Here is a 16,603-nt window from a genome sequence, read left to right as displayed (position 1 = left end):
ATTTAGAATCATTGAATGGATGTATATAGATCATAATTTTATTTGAGAATTGAATTCCGAATTCTTATGACTGAATTATTGATTGAAAACAAATTGACGTTTATCTGTCAATCAAGCGTTGATTCCCTTATCGAGCTTTATGAAACCGGGGGTTAGGGCGATGTATCATATATTTCTGAAACGGTAAAAAAAATTTTAAACTTAAACTACTACTTCCATAACAAAAAATAAAACTTTATGTTATAGCTCAGCTAATAAACCTGTTAAAAAAACATTGTACTCCACTGGATTGAAATCAAAAAAGTGTCTGTAAAATGTTTTCATTTCAACATCCTAGCACAAAGAGAAACGGAGATAATGACCAAAGTTGAAATCGCCCAAATTTCAATTTTGGCCTGTAACTCAAACACAAAAGAAGATAGAGGAATGCAGTTGATGGCATTATGAGTTTCTCGAAAAAAGACGACATGAATGGTACATTCATTTTCCTCTATCTCGTTGGGTTAAAAAGTGGTAGTTCTTGTATCACCAATCTTGCCAACCTGTAAAAATAACGATTTTTTTGCATTTTCAAAGGACCGCTGTGATCTTGCGTCACGTCCGAATTGTCATCCCCTTGAAAAGTAGCTTCCTTTGGGTCCAATTAACATATCCTCTTATAATCTGACATGCTCGAAAAAAAATTTTTTTAACCATTTTCAATTCTTTCGTCCGGCCAGCTGCACCACGCAAACTGTCAGATTAATTTTCATAGACACATAGGACATTTACAGTATCTTAATCTGACACTCTCGAGTATGGCGATTTTTTTTTACATCTTTGAGAACCTGCAGACGCTTTTCCCAGCGCTGAAAGTGCATACATCAAAGAACCTTTTTTTCTTTCTACCATCTCATCTTCAAAGTCCACTAGTACTCGAGTAAATCCTGATTTGGTATCGTCGGCTCCCCAACTATATAGTAAGCGAATCGAAATTGTGCAAAATGGCGAATGGGCAAGTTTTAATTTTTTTCATTAATTGTAATTTCGTCGAACATTGGTCTGATGCAAAATGGCCCCGGCACGAATCATTCCTATTTTTCACATTTCTAGTGATTGTGTCAAAACTGTGCTCGTGGAATGCCAATTAATCCATTAATTGAATTGCGTAGAAAATAAGTTCATAGGGTGCAAAATGGCGAAGGTGCATTTGTCTTTTAAGTACTAATAAAGACGAGCTCGTAAGGTGCAAAAGGGTGAAGGCACACCTTTTTTTCAGATTTTCAGTGATAACAATAAAATGTTTCAGAAAATTGTCCTCTTGTTTCAAGTACTACGAATTTTGGTCTGTGAATGCAAAATCGTCACCCATCTTCTCATGTTTAGAAAATCGTGTCTAAATTGTGGTGGTTATGGGCAATAATGGCGAAAGTTTAAATCATTTTTTCAGATAACTAGGTAGTAATTTGTCAAAAATAAGCTCATACGGTGCAAAAAGATGAAGGCGTAATTGTCTTTTCAGATTGGCATACAAAAATAAAATATGGTTAATATACAGGATGCTACCAAATAAGTGCGGAAGTTTTTAGGAGGTTATCACTTGGCAGAAATTAAAGGAGGGGTGTTTCATGTAAACTAAAGCTCACAGTCCTTTCCCCGAAAAGTTATCGTGCTCACCTGCAGAGTAGAAGAATTAAATGACACTTTGTGGGCAAATTCTTCCAATAATAATGCTACAATAGAAATCGAAGCTACTTGAAAGCCACATACTAGATTTTTTCGATTCAACCCAAAGAAGATCCGTTCATCTACAATGTTGTATTTCATTTTAATACTAGGAAACTATTGTTTTTACGAACATAACACAGTAAAAAAAAATTGCAATTGACCGTCTTTTTTAACACATATTTTCAAATTGAGAAAATATTCATAGCCTGCCTTTTTATTGGTAGAGCATGCAGACAAAATACCATTTCCAATAAAAATCAATGACATTTTTTATACTCATTTTTGAAAGCGTGTAATTTCACAAGGATAGGCCTAAGGGCCTTAGTTTAAATGAAAGTTCCTTTTGCACTTATTTGGTTATAAAACCTGTATAACAGCAGAGGAGTTGAATTTCACATAAAATAAACCAAAAATGTCATATCACACCATAGTGGAGCCCAATACACAGTGGATGAAATTGCGCGCTCATGAAACGTTTCCGGCTATATGTGAATTCTGGGCAAATATCTTATATGTATGATATCCATTTAATTAAACTTCGAAAATTAATCCATCAAAGTTCAGAATCATTTCCTCGAGCATCCACCATACCGTGTTTACTAACGACAATGTCTTGATGGGAGAACCCAACTTGAAACTAATAGCGTACTTGAGAAATGCAGTCAAATTTCACTCCTCTTCGTAAGAATTGATAATCCTTATCCGAATGTCTCTCAAACCATTCAAGATGATATCGAAGCCATAATTCAATTCACTGAAGGATTTCGCATATTAAGTCAGAAATTCGATTCCATCTTCCCAACTCCAACCTTGTCAAAGTGGATTAGGTTATAACATACCCCATATTAATGGAATCTGAAGACGATGGACTCTTAATCGATATTCACACTTCCTCCTAAACATTCATCTCTACTTGCATTGCTAACAGTGATCCTCTTATACAGAAACTTGCATAAATTGATCTTTAATTTGGAAAACTGGATATTTACACATTTTCAATGAATTTTTTGGAATGCATTACTAACCATTTCATTCTCGTCGCCCTCAATTATGTGATAGAAATACAAATGTTACAGTATATTCATGAATATTTTGAACATAACTTGTGGAGTAATTATTCGAACAACATCTCGTTTGACCGAACATACCATATTCCTCGTAATTACTGAATTTGGGAAGTAGAAATAAGGCTTAACAGATGCACGAACCACCTGAGGATGACGTCTAAGTGACACAATACGTGAGAATTACACGACATTGTCTATTACAATATTCATTAAAAGGTTAACTGAGGGTGGAGCAGCAAGATTACTATTCTGTCAGCATTTTAATAAACAATATTAATCCGAGATGAAATGAATATATAATTGGGAAAGTTAGCTCTAGGGGTACTAGCGCGTTTCTTACGGATTCGGAAGTGTAATTTGAACATCTTTTCTGCGTTTCACTTCAATTTAGCCTTGTATTTGATGTTCACTTACTACTTGCAAGTGAGGCAAGCTTTAGGACAATATTTCAAATTCTTTCATGATTGCAAATTAATGATTTCCCCTGAAATGAGCCGAAAGTACCGAAAATGTAAATGAATATTCGATTATATGTTAGAATTCACGATAACCATGACAAGAATTTGTGTCATAAATATGGAATAGAATAACATATCAGGAAAAATGAAGAAACTGATATATTGGATTGATGTGGCCGATACTCAATCATCATTGCTGAATCTCGTTACCGAGAATAAATCTACAAAAAGACTATCGGTGCGAACAAACTTATAATTTCTTAGGGCTTCTTGCGACTGTGTGCCCTCCTGTGACTGAAGAGACCCAACCGTGACCTACAAGATTCTTCCACACTCCGGGCATGGATAGGGAATGGAGTCTCCATTATAGCTGTGGACCAAAGTCCTCCACTGTGATCTGCCTAATGCTGGTTGTTCCTTGTTTAGAGATTGATGCAGTATATATTTAAACCGCTTATACTAGCCTCCTGGTTTCCGAGCTCCCTCTGTGAATTCGCCAAACAGAGCTATTTTGGGGAGTCTTGTGTCTTGCATCCTCAGAATGTGGCCGCTCCATCTTAGTCGGGCCCTAGTTAATTGAGTCTCAATTGTTATACAACTCGCGCTCTGCAAGACTTCTGCATTTGAAACCATCCGATGACGCTGTTGCGTTTGCTCAAGCTGTTTAATGTGTCGCCTGTAGGGAGTCCAGCTTTCGCTTCCGTGAAGAAGCGTTGGGAGGACCACGGCTTTGTAAACAGCTGTCTTGGTCTTCAGATTGAGGTCATAGACAAACTTGATTGAGGTCGTGATTTTAAATTTAGCTTCCAGAATGCCCGTGATGCCGAATACGGTTATGTATTTGCGTGTCCAGGTTAGCTCTAGTATTTATGAAGCTTCCCAAGTATTTGAACTGCTCGACCTGTTCTAGAGTTTCATCCTCTAGGCTGATATCTCTTTGAAAGTTGTCTGGCGGACTTACCAGGATTTTGGTTTTGACAATATTGAGTCTAAGGCCTAAAGCTTCGTATATATGTTTATAGGTGTCCAACATTATTTGTAGATCCTCTGGGATGCTAGCGATAAGTGCGCAGTCTTCTGCATATTGAAGTACCGTGATAAACTTTGTACGCCATGTATTTCACTTATTGTCAGTGTATATTCAACTCATTTTGAGAAAATCGAATATTCTGTTTCAAGTTTGCACTGATACACGTGCGATATCGTTAAAAAATTGTTGCTCACTTCATCTGTAGGATCGCATGAGCTTTTCCTTTTCTATGAGAGTAGAAGAACTAGGCAAAATTTGGTTGTTGAAATAATGTCGAGAATATTCACAATTTTTCCTGTTAATAATCAAATAACAGTTTAAGACCTTCATTCAACAACTTCAAAACAAAGTATTCGAAGTTTTTTCTGTCCAGCCAAGGGCGGTCCTACGGGGGGGTAAAGGGGGTAATTACCCCCCCAGAGCCCATAAAGAATTCGATTTTTTGAATTTTTCATATGAAAAAACTAAGAAAAAACAATATTATAATGAAATGAAAAAGGAGATTCCTTGTGCAATTTTAAGAAGAAAAATATGTGAATGCAAATGCTACCTAGAGATACCTACAGGGTGTTATTTGAAGTCTTGAATTGAAATTTCAATTGTTCTTTCGATTACTACCCCCCCCCAGAAATTCAGTCTAGGACCGCCCTTGTGTCCAGCTTTTATAAGTCTGCATTGTCAAAATCATGTTTTCTGTTCGTTCTATAGTGGTAGATACGAATGCCTCATTCTGATTTTCTCTATCGATTTCTGCGAAACGGGCAAAAATAGTTCCGTGGGGATTTATGTAAAAATTCGTGATATCATCATCCGTGAAACTATTTCATTTTACAAGATCGATACATTGGGTTGATTTGTCTGAGCACCCTCGTCCCAAATTGGATTAACTTTGGGTAATTGGATGAATTCTATTCCAGAGCTCGAAGAACTGTTGGAAACTCGGAAAACTAATTTATTATAGGAAAAAAAGTGTTAATTCTTAATGGCAGAAAGTAAACAGTCAGCTGCTTTATTATCCGACCATCAAATGGTGCGAAATAGTTTATGTGGTGAGGAAAACGTCTGGAGAAAAAAGTGTGGCTTGTACAGGGTGGGCAAAATTCGTTGTCTACTGACAGGATCTCGAGAACTACAGCAACTAGAAGAAAACTGATGAATTTCGTGAAGTTCTCATAAGTTTTTTGTCTTTGAAGTTACGAATCTGAAACTTGAACATTCTACAGGCACTTTTTTACGTAGAATCCACTGATGAACTCAAAATATTTTTTTCATTTTGAACCATCAGGTGAACTTTCATTTTTTTAAATGCAAACTTTTGAATTTGTTATTTTTGAATTGAAAAAAATCTTTTGTCGGTAGAATCTACGTATGAAGGTGCCTTAGAAGGTTGAAGTTTCAGATCTGTAACTTCAAAGACAAAAAAATTATGAGAACTTTTCGGAATCGTCATAATCTCAATTTTTGTTTATAACTGGAAATCTAAAACTGATAGGCCGATTCTGTTTTCAGATTTGGATTAGTCATGAAAACAGAGCTCGAGAATTTGCAATCCGTTTTCTCCTCTCGAGTTCCCTTCAGTAGACAACGAATTTTGCCAACCCTGTACAGGGGGCCATCAAAAATTTAACGCCTCATGTTAAAAGAGTTCTTATTTTAGACTTTTTCTATTTCAGTGTAATATGCCCGACAGTTTCATATAGTATTTCCGAGATTTTCAATTGTTGGTCTGATTACATAGTCTGATATGAGGTTTGAAACCACAAACTGAATTATTCAGTCATTCGCATTATGTCGGAACGCATTCCACGTTGGGAGAGAAAAGTTTTCAACAAATATGAATCTTCATAATGTTTGAATGGCATGAAATGATAATAACATCGAAAATGGACTAGTAAAGATCTATATTTGAATTTAAACTGCAGGGAACGTGTCGTTATCGATCGAAAGGGTAGCAGGCAGACCGGTTTCTGGCTTATTTGCCGTCGTCAGTACCGCATAACTCAGTCGATGATGACCAAAATGAAATCAAGGACTTATTCCACATCTGAGTTTTGAGAAAACATTCTGGTTGTCATCGTCGATTTTCACTAGTCTATTCTCGTTGTAATTATTGAATGTTCTTCCTTACAGGACGTTAGATCTGTCACTCTAAAACGATCATGTTCGGTTTTTTTTTTAACTCATTTCGATAATGAATTAATATACATTTATTTCAAGTCTCGATTTTGGTTTAATGTTCAAAATTTTCGATAGGATGTGTACAAAGATTATTTAAATGTTTCCAAATGATAAGAAATAAGTTTACACATCAAGGTCAAATTATTTTATTTTATAAGAACCAATTATTTGTCATTTTGGATGATTTTTGATTATGTTATCTCTAATCTTCATTCACTCCCTCTGAATATTTCGATATAGTTCGAAAAATGTAGGTAAGATGTAAGGGAAAATAAATCTGTAAAAGTTACAAGTATTTTCATCAACCAGATCACACCGTTAGATACCAAAAAATCTTGAAACCAACATCCAATACAAATTCAAACTTATATTCTGTTCACCTTCGGAACTTTCTGTTGAAAATTAATGTATATAAACATAAAATTTCGTAATATTCGTCATGACTTGATGTTTACTTACTGACAATGATCCAAGTGTAATTTCTAATTATTTTTTGAGCCAAGCAACTCTCATTATTAAACTGACTATAATCATGCTTTCACGAAGTATCCCAACAGATACTTATATCTATCGATAAATCGTGAAGTTACAAGAAGCTTTCGAATGTATCCCAAAAACCAAAGTAACTCTGGTATCTGTTAAATGACACAGCGTTTCTATACCGGATTGATTCTGTTGATACTTTTAGCCGAAATGGATTCCATTCAGCTTCATTCAATCACCTTATATTCAGCTGGAATCAAATTGGAATTTTCCAGACCGGTGAGCGAGATTTCTCCAGTCCATGAGCCTGCCCTGGACCCGCTCCAATCGGAATTGGAGATGATGTATGCGGAGGCTTCTTACGCACGCAAACTTCGAAAGATATCCGGAAGGATACAGAAGATGTTGATTTTCTGACACATTTATCCGCAGGAGAATTGTATCAAAACCATTATATGAAGCATTTCGAATTCGCGATTCGAAAATATCGGCTTGAAATCACATTCGGAATCACACATAAATACCGATGAAATATTGGAGAAAGTGTGAGGGTAGAAAACCACACCTCTCCCTCGATTAATTTATTGAGATGAAATATCAATTTAATTTCTGAGGAAAAATTGTCCGGCCAAAAAACCAATTATAAAGAGATCAATCAGTATATACAGTGTGGTCCAACGAAAATTTAACACCTCGTTTTTCCGACTTTAGGAGGAAAATATGGAAAATCGCTCGGACCCGTCAATTTCTGATTCGAGGGGGTACAACCTTTCCCCACGTTGCATCCCCTTAACTTTAACCCCCTAACAGGGGTGAGCACAACCCTTTGATTTTGAAGATCCTATCGAGTACTATCTGATGAAATTTTGCTTCAAAATATTCATCGATAGCAAAATGACAGGTAAAATAGGGGAAGAGGACTTATATACTTTTAAGATTAGTTCATTAAATGCTGAAAATGGACACCATTTACTGCCATGTAAGTTTTGCTGAAAATGTTCACGAACATTACTCAAGATTTCTGATGCAATTTGACGGCTTCCATTGATCCGAATTCGCAAATTATCCAGTGACTCAAGCTGGGTGGCGTAAATCTTTGTATTCGGAAATGCGAGGACGCATTGATATCTAGTTAGCCTAGACCAAGTTCCATGTATAAAAAAATATTGCTTTTACCAGAGTTACGCAATAAATTGAAAGAAAGAAGATGTCCACCAAAATTGTGAAAATCGAAAAATTGGAGTATCGAGCCATCATCAAGTACCTGTATTTAAAAGGGTTAAGAGGTAAGCATGTTTACGAAGATATGCTTAATACCCTTGGTGGTCAATGTCCTTAGTATGCGACCGTGAAAAATTGGACTGCAAGCTTCAAAAGAGGTAAATTTTCCATTGAAGATGATGACCGATCGGAAAGGCCAGTTTCTGTGTCAGTCCCCGAAATTATCGATGGAGTTCATGACATGATTTTATCAGACCGTTGAATTGGGCTAAAACGGATATGAAGCACTGAATATTTCATACGAACGCGTTCATCATATAGTCAATTTGGACATGAGAAAAATGGCTGCAAAATGGATCCCCAAATGTTTGAATGTTGACCAAAAGCGTGCAAGGGTAGAAGCATCGCGTTCGATCTGTGCTCGATTTGAAAACGATGTAGACTTCTTAAACCGAATCGTTACTGAGGATGAGACTTGGGTACATTTCTACGATCTAGAAACAAAGCAACAATTGATGGAATGGCGACACTCTGGTTCTCCAAGACCTAAGAAGTTTCGTGTCCAAAAATCTGCTGGAAAAGTTCTTGCTTCAGTTTCTTGGGATTGCCATGGAGTAATCATGATTGATTTTTTGGATGAGAGTAGAACAATAACCGGAGATTACTATTCCACATTACTGACCACTCTACAAGAAAAAATTGAAGAGAAAAGAAGAGGAAAGCTATCCAAAGGTGTTTTATTTTTGCATGACAACGCACCTGCACACAAATCTCATGTTGCCATGCAATTCGTGATTTAGGGTTTGAATGACTAGAACACCCCCCTTATTCACCAGATTTTGCTCCATCCGACTATCATCTAGTTAATAGAAGATGTGTAGGTCTGGTTTGCAGAGCAAGAAGAAATATTTTTTTTTTTGAAAGGTCTAGAGACGTTGCAGCTTCGTTGTAATAAATGTATCCAATCAAGAGGAGAATATGTTGAGTAATAAAATATTTTGACATTGAAATTTTGTTTGGATTTATAGAAGGCTAAGAATTTTTCTATATATCCTCTTCTTATAGTTAAGAAATCAAAAGAAGATTGTGAAAATTGATTATTTATTTATTTATTTATTTATTTATTTATTTATTTAGAAAATACAGGGATACAAACAGAAACCAATTCCAAAACAGTATCCACACTGTAAAAATGAAAGATTACAAGACCAATAAGGACCAAGGCTTCTGTAATAGAAGCATTATGAATCAAAATGGCAGAAAATTATAAAACAAAAAGGTGCATATTTGACTTGAATCGAACCATGCAAAACATGTCAAATAAAGTCTTGAAATCCACCACAAAATGGATTTATTTTTCCCCAAGCTGATATCAGTTTATAAGAAATATAAACTTTTCATAATCATAATTTAGGTATACGTTTCTTTACCTACTTATTTATGCTCATTGCTAATATATTGTTTTTGTTTTCAGTGGTGGTGCATCTTGCTCCACATCCTCCTCTACTTTTTCCTCATTTCCACGTATTCCTGGATGCTCTGCGAGGGTCTGTATCTTCACACAGTATTAGTTTCGGCCTTCGTCTCTGAAACAAGATTGGTTCGATACATGTTATTGCTGGGATGGGGTATTCCAACAAAAACCACTATAATATATAGTCTGACCCGGTATTTTTACGGCACGACTGTGTCGGACACTCAGCAGTAAGTACTGATTTATGCGTGTTTTGTCATAAAACATGAAGATTTACATCTGCGTGAGAGATCGGACGTATCGGAAAGTGATTTTGTGGGTTGTAAGATTATCACCGATTTATGTTCAGCCCTCGAAAAGTGCTTTGTTGAAGATTACCTCAGGCATTTTGTAAGGATTCACGCAAGATAAATTACAGAAATAATCAGTGGCGATGCTAGGGAGGGGGGCCCGCTTCCCCCTCTAAAATGTTGGTGCCCCCCTAGTATATGATATACTCAGGTCAGAAAAATTATAAAATTTGTTATACGTAACAAGATATGTACTCCAATTTTCAGTTCGCAAGAAACTATTTTCGGTGTCATCCTGCATTCGGAAGAAGCAGAGTTTGACAGAGTTCTTCATATTGTCCATTGTCCAGTAATTTCAGGAGTTCCAAAAGACAGAAAAATGTGTTAGCATACTTATAATTTCATTCTAGAATTCATAAATGCAGCATATAAGATATAACTCGTGGTTTTCTAGTACCTATATCTACTTAAGTCTCAGATAGAATATCCAGTTTCTGTTTCTTCTAATCAAGATAGCACTTATGTCGAAAAAATTTTCAATTTTTGCTGCCAATTTATTGTTATTTTCTCCAGATTCAATCAAGTACTTGAAAGAGTATAACTCGAATTCAAATGAGGCTTGAAAAAGGGGAGACAAAGGATCATGATATCCTTCTTTGTACGTCATTCCTGACAACTGAAAATTCGTTTTTCTTTCCAATTAGACATTTATTCAACAAGAAATGAAGTATCAAATGGATGCAGTCGAATCAATGAGAATCCATAATGATTAAAGTCGAAACTGAATTACATGATTTTTACTGGAATGAGTAGTTACTAAACTACTATATCTACGTATTTCAGTATTTCACTATCACAATAGCATATTCGTTTGGTTTCGGGGAAGGCATACTTTCAGCTTTCAGCCTCCCAATAAAGAAAATCTGGAGGAATCTAGATTCATTTCATTATTGTGCATTCATCATAAACCATTAATCAAGTCCAATATATAAGAGGTGAGGTTTTGAAGCAGAATAGAATGAATCGGAAATCTGTAGCTACGAACAGTATAAATCGAATGAAAAACAATTCATCATTCTTTTAATTATACGAACCCATTGTTGTCACAAGCCATCATCAATCCGTAATACACGAACACAAAACAAGGTTGATTCAAATTCAGAAATAAGAACTTCTCGTTCTTTCTTCGAATATTCGAATCACTTCGATTTGACAGGCATTGCGTTTCCAGAATAAAATTTCTGGAAGGTTCTGTACGCTTATGTTCCAAAATGCTTTGCTTCCAAGGTATATTTTCCTGGATATTTTCGAAACGTCTGGACTCTTGGATCCTTGTGCTTCCTAGAGGGACCTTTTTCATTTTAAATTGAATAAGAATTCTAAGAATGAATTTCACTTTGAAAAAGTCACTGGAGCTGAAATTACTGAAGATGAAATATTCAACGTAAAACAAGCACCTTAATGAGGTGTTCCATCTAACCAAATCCCTTTCAAATATCTCAAACTGTTTGTAAATTATTGAGCAATTTATTATTTATTTATGAACATTTAAAGCCCTGTATCTTTGAAACAAAGCCTTTCTGGGCATACGCCTGCAGGACTTTTCCCACTCCAAATCACTCAGAGAATAATATCCTGTATTTATTTTCCATGAATAGAAAATATCCCGTATAGAGAGCACAAAAAGCAATAATACTTACCTACTGAAATCTTCACACTTTTCTATTTGAGATTCTGTAATTTCTTCTGAATGAGACATAAAAAGCAACATTCGATTTTTTCAAAAGTAAATATTTTGAAACTCCGATAGCATGTCCCCTATTTTTCTGTTCATTATATCCATTTTCATGGTAACACATTTTCTGTTCCAGATGCTGGATGGATGACTGTAGCTTCACAAGAATTCTCCAGATTCCTGTTGCTATCACTGTTATCCTTAATGCTGTATTCCTAATCAATATACTCAGAGTACTTTTAGTGAAACTAAAACACGGTACTGCAACTGGAGCCGGTTCTGGTGCTTCAAGAGCGTCTTTACAAGCCTTAAGGTAAGGCATGCTTCAGGTTCATTCGATACGATATAATTAAATACAATAAAATTTTATATAATCAAAACTCCAATAATTATCGGAAAATCTATAGGTAATAAGTATACATTATAGATATTATTAGGAATTTACATTTACTGCCATCAATGGTGAAATTCCACTGCTCCAACGCAAAGATCCTACCTTCTATGCAGAGTGAATGCTGACCCATCAGAGAAATACAAGGACCCTGATCGAATGTTAGTAGAAGCTAGGAAGTAACAGCGCCACTTAGGAGGCCACGAGATCCAATGATTCCAATTCAGCTCCTCCTCTGAGACACCCAGAACAGATCATGTCTCATGTATCCGACTGCTTCAAACATACCTATACTCCATTCACATTTATTTTAGCAGTCGGTTGGCCATGAAATAATTTTCGCAAGTTTTTGTAACTAGAACGGAGTAAGGTTGGCACTCATGAAAAGTCGTTAATGCCATAACGCCGTTGCCACAACCAATATCAATTTTTATTACGAAAATGCCGAAAGTGATTGAAAAAAGAGACAAGGTTTCAGGAAGTGCTGTTTAGAATTCAGGTCCGCTCATTCAAATAGTTATACCCTGATATTCTAAAATCCACAATACGTCAGACGGTAGCGAACATATTCAATGTAAGAGAATTTATATAATGTTTCATCTGAATCTAAACGACTTATATTTGAGCTGAATATTTCCACAATCAGAAATATTGTGAATGAAGAGGATGACAAAGAATTTCCTTCTATTGAGAGACTCAAAAAAGTGGTAGCATTTGAGAATTTTATGTTTGAGTTTTGAGTGAATTAATGCGAAAAGTTTACTACAGGATTTTCGATGAATGTCATCGTAGAATGAGTTCCCTAAAATTGATTTTTCTATTTTTCATTTGACTTGTCCTATACATTGTAAATGTCTTAAGGTAACAATAAATACCTAATTATTATTATTATATCAATGTATTAAGATGAACAGCCACAAATACGCGCCAGTTGTCCTTTTAATTGTTTATTCATGTGAAATTTTTGTTCAGAGGTGAAGTTCATCTTCACTTGAAACTTCCTTGAATTCCTTTTTCATATATTGATGCAAGATGATTTTTGTTGAAGAATTCAACATTCTTGTAATTATCTGTTAATTCCTTCGGGAGGTACCCATTTCATTTCATCTTCGGGTTAATATTTTGAAATCTACAAATGATGTAACGTATTCAAACTTTAACCAAAGAAGATACCGAATATTAACTCTCCTCATGCTAGTGCATATTATGATATTATACTGATTTTCCATGCAAATAACTGGATTTGGTATGCCTTCAATCAGTTTGTATAAACTTCAATTATGTTCGTCACATATTTTCCGAAGAATTCGACATTGTGATAAAATACGTAATAACAGAAACTTTTACGTAGAACGGACAACATAGCGTTGATTTAAAACCCAAAAATATTTTGACAAGCTTCATAACCCCACATTTTCGTACTATACAGGGTGAAATGTGTCAAATTTCCATGGCCAACCGACTGCTAAAATAAAAGTGAATGGAGTATATATAAGCTTATTACTTATATTCCTACTGTACTGTAAAAGTGTCGCCTCCTTTCTTTATATCATTGAATATTATTGATTTCCAGAGCAACGATGCTGTTGGTACCTTTATTAGGGCTCAACTATTTGATCATTCCATTCCGGCCAGAGCCTAATCATCCTTGGGAATATGTCTACGAAATTGTTTCAGCTCTCACTGCGTCGATGCAGGTGAGTTGGAAAAATTTTGAATTTGTATGATTTTGCAACACTTCACACAGTCGTCATTTAAATTGGAATCAATTCTTATGAGCTTTTTATGGAATTTAAACTCAGTGACTTTTTGAATTTCCACAATATATTCTGAATATAAAACACTGTTCACCATACTCTCAAACTGATCTGAATTTTCACTTCGACAATATCCTCAAGGCAACTAACAACAAAATTATTTTCGGAAGTCTTTATTAGCAAGAAGGAAATTAATAAGGGAAATTTCTCCTTGTTCGTCAGAAAGTAAATATAAACATATTATGTACCGGAAATTTATTTTAGGGAGCGAATTTTTCAAGATAATTCGAACCTTCAAAAAATATTCGGATGAAAATTTATTCCCTATGATGATTATCAATATAAATTGAAATTTTCTCCAACAGGGACTATGTGTTGCGATTCTCTTCTGCTTCTTCAATGGTGAGGTGAGTGTAACGTTTCAATTCAAGAATAATTAAGACATCTTTGTCCGTGAAAATTCAGAAAAAAATCTGTGATTTTCGAATCTAGTTAATTTGATCGTTTAACCCTTCTGGTCAAATAACAAGCCGTTATTGCTTTAAAGTTGCGTACCTATTCAATACCTTGGTCCATTCGCCATTTTGAGTCATATACTTTGAAAGTTTCACAAAATTAAATTAATTTTCTGAAATTTCATCATTAATCTACGTCCCTGTTCTATTCTAACAAACATTGAATAACTTTGAACTGTGACGAAAACAATAGCATTTTTTATAAATTATACATTGAATAAGTTTATAGCAATATATACAATTCTCTCTCTCTCTCTCTCTCTCAAAACCGTTGATGAAAATACTTCCCCAGATTTGAATTGTGATTACTTATAAGACTGGTTTCCTGTATTTTATTCTGATGTTTTCTTCCATAGGTCATCACACAGATGAAGAGAAGATGGGCAACAGTTACCTTCCGACCAAGAGAAAGTTCCTGTACTGCCACTACTACTACTGGCCAAATTAGTCAGGTAAAATGAAATTAATTATCGAATTATAGTTATAATCATTATTTTCATCCGCACAAGGAGCCAATCTCAAAATCATTGAACTAATTTTCACCCCAAAAAAGCTGAACACACTTTAAGAAACTTTTCTCTGATAACATGATAACAAAGACACAAAAGGGAAGAATTTTCAAGGTTTATCTAAGATCGAAAGTCATGCCATTTAACATATAAAAACGATCTAAAACAAACAAAACGGAAACGGCAATGAAAACCGCAAAACAATTAAAACTATACAAGCAGGTGAGTCCTTGACTCGTACAAATATTTTAACGGTAGATTCTTGAGTTCAAAAGAAACACTTCTTTCTTTTACCTTTTTTTCCGAATCGGCTCGGTTTACAAGATATATACAGTCTGTTGAGAAACCTTAAAAAAATTTTATTTTTAGTTCTGTCGGTTTTATATCGAATGAAATGAAATTCAGAATTTAGTTTTTCATTTATATATTAGATATCACGTCTTCCAGTTCTCTCATTATGACCATTACATACCATAAAAATGCCAAAAATTCAAAGAAGCCAACTCTTTAAACTGAGTTGCACGCTATCTAATGAATATTTGAAGGTTTTGTAAAATATAAGTATAATCCGCCGTTTTCGAATATTTTTGGCTTCGGTCTCTACTCTACATTGCAGAAGAGTTTAAAGTTTAATCCTAGAGCAAAATGCTTGAAAATTGAGACTTCGTAGAAAGAAATTGCTGACGTCCTCTTTCTTGGGGAAAATTTGTAAAATGCATCCTTCTACAAGTTGTAGTTCAACTGTAGAAGGAATCTTATATAAACATTTTTCGAGTAAAGCTACTTCTTGGGGAAAAAGCAATGAGGATAGAGTGTGAGAGGACTTCTGGAAGAAAAACTGAACTTGACCCTTAGAAGCTGTGGTCTATTCATAAATGAACAGTGGCCTATTCTTATTGGCGCATCACCAGATGGCATCCTAAATGATGCAATTGTGGAAATAAAATGTCCCTATACGGCGAGAAATTATACAATATGGGAAACTATTTCCAAAAAAAAAAATTACATATTTGGAAATTAATAATAATAATAATTAATGGTGAAACCTATTCACTCAAAAGAAATCATGATTATTTTTATTAGGTACAAGGGCAACTTAATAATACTCGACGCAAGAAGTGCTTTTTCACCGTGTGGAATTCGAAAGAGTTTATATATATTGAAATTTACATGGACGAACAATTTTTTGAAGAGGGGATGTTACCGAAACTAGAGAGATTCTATCAAAACTGCCTTCTGCCGGAATTAATAGACCCAAGACACACTAGGGGTTCAAAAATTAGGGATCTAGAATATATTTTACAAAACTTCAACAGAAGAAAATACAAAAAACTATCCTGGAAAATGATTAGTGTGTAGATATTTTCTTCTAGTTTCGGTGACATCTCTAAGTCTTATTACTATTATAATATATGACTGCAACTGTCTGCAATTTGTATTTTGAATATAATTTATTCCCATTTTTAATCACAGTATTTTCAATTTACACATCCACAAGTAGATACTATTTTATAATTAAATCAGTGATAGGATAAAAAAATTTCGCTGATTCCGTACATAGCAATATTTTTAATCAATGCAATGAAAAATAATTATCTCAATATATAAAAAAATCTCAACATAATGACGACCAAATTGTGTTATCTTATCAAATTATCTTGATGTCCAAAAATCAGCACTTCAAGAGTTCTGCAAATGAATTGTAATATATCGTAATGCTCTCATGAAATAGAAAATTTCATGATGCGGAATGACATTGAAGAAGGGCTTCCAGCATGAGTAGATTCA

At 34.8% G+C, this 16,603-nt stretch overlaps 1 protein-coding gene across 1 annotated transcript in view; it reads left to right on the top strand.

Moving 5' to 3' along the window:
- The window catches only part of LOC123314173 (calcitonin gene-related peptide type 1 receptor-like), a 97,943-nt gene that overhangs the window by 79,912 nt on the left and 1,428 nt on the right, over positions 1-16,603 (top strand). The window contains exons 7-11 of the mRNA XM_044899294.1: positions 9,619-9,848; positions 11,780-11,956; positions 13,608-13,731; positions 14,157-14,198; positions 14,663-14,758. Of these exons, the coding sequence (XP_044755229.1) occupies positions 9,619-9,848; positions 11,780-11,956; positions 13,608-13,731; positions 14,157-14,198; positions 14,663-14,758 (669 nt within the window). The remainder of the gene's footprint in view (positions 1-9,618; positions 9,849-11,779; positions 11,957-13,607; positions 13,732-14,156; positions 14,199-14,662; positions 14,759-16,603) is intronic.

The sequence above is a fragment of the Coccinella septempunctata genome, chromosome 5, assembly GCF_907165205.1.
Source record: "Coccinella septempunctata chromosome 5, icCocSept1.1, whole genome shotgun sequence".
NCBI lineage: Eukaryota > Metazoa > Arthropoda > Insecta > Coleoptera > Coccinellidae > Coccinella > Coccinella septempunctata.
Note: the sequence above shows the minus strand (reverse complement) of the source record. Positions and strands in the feature narration are given on the sequence as shown.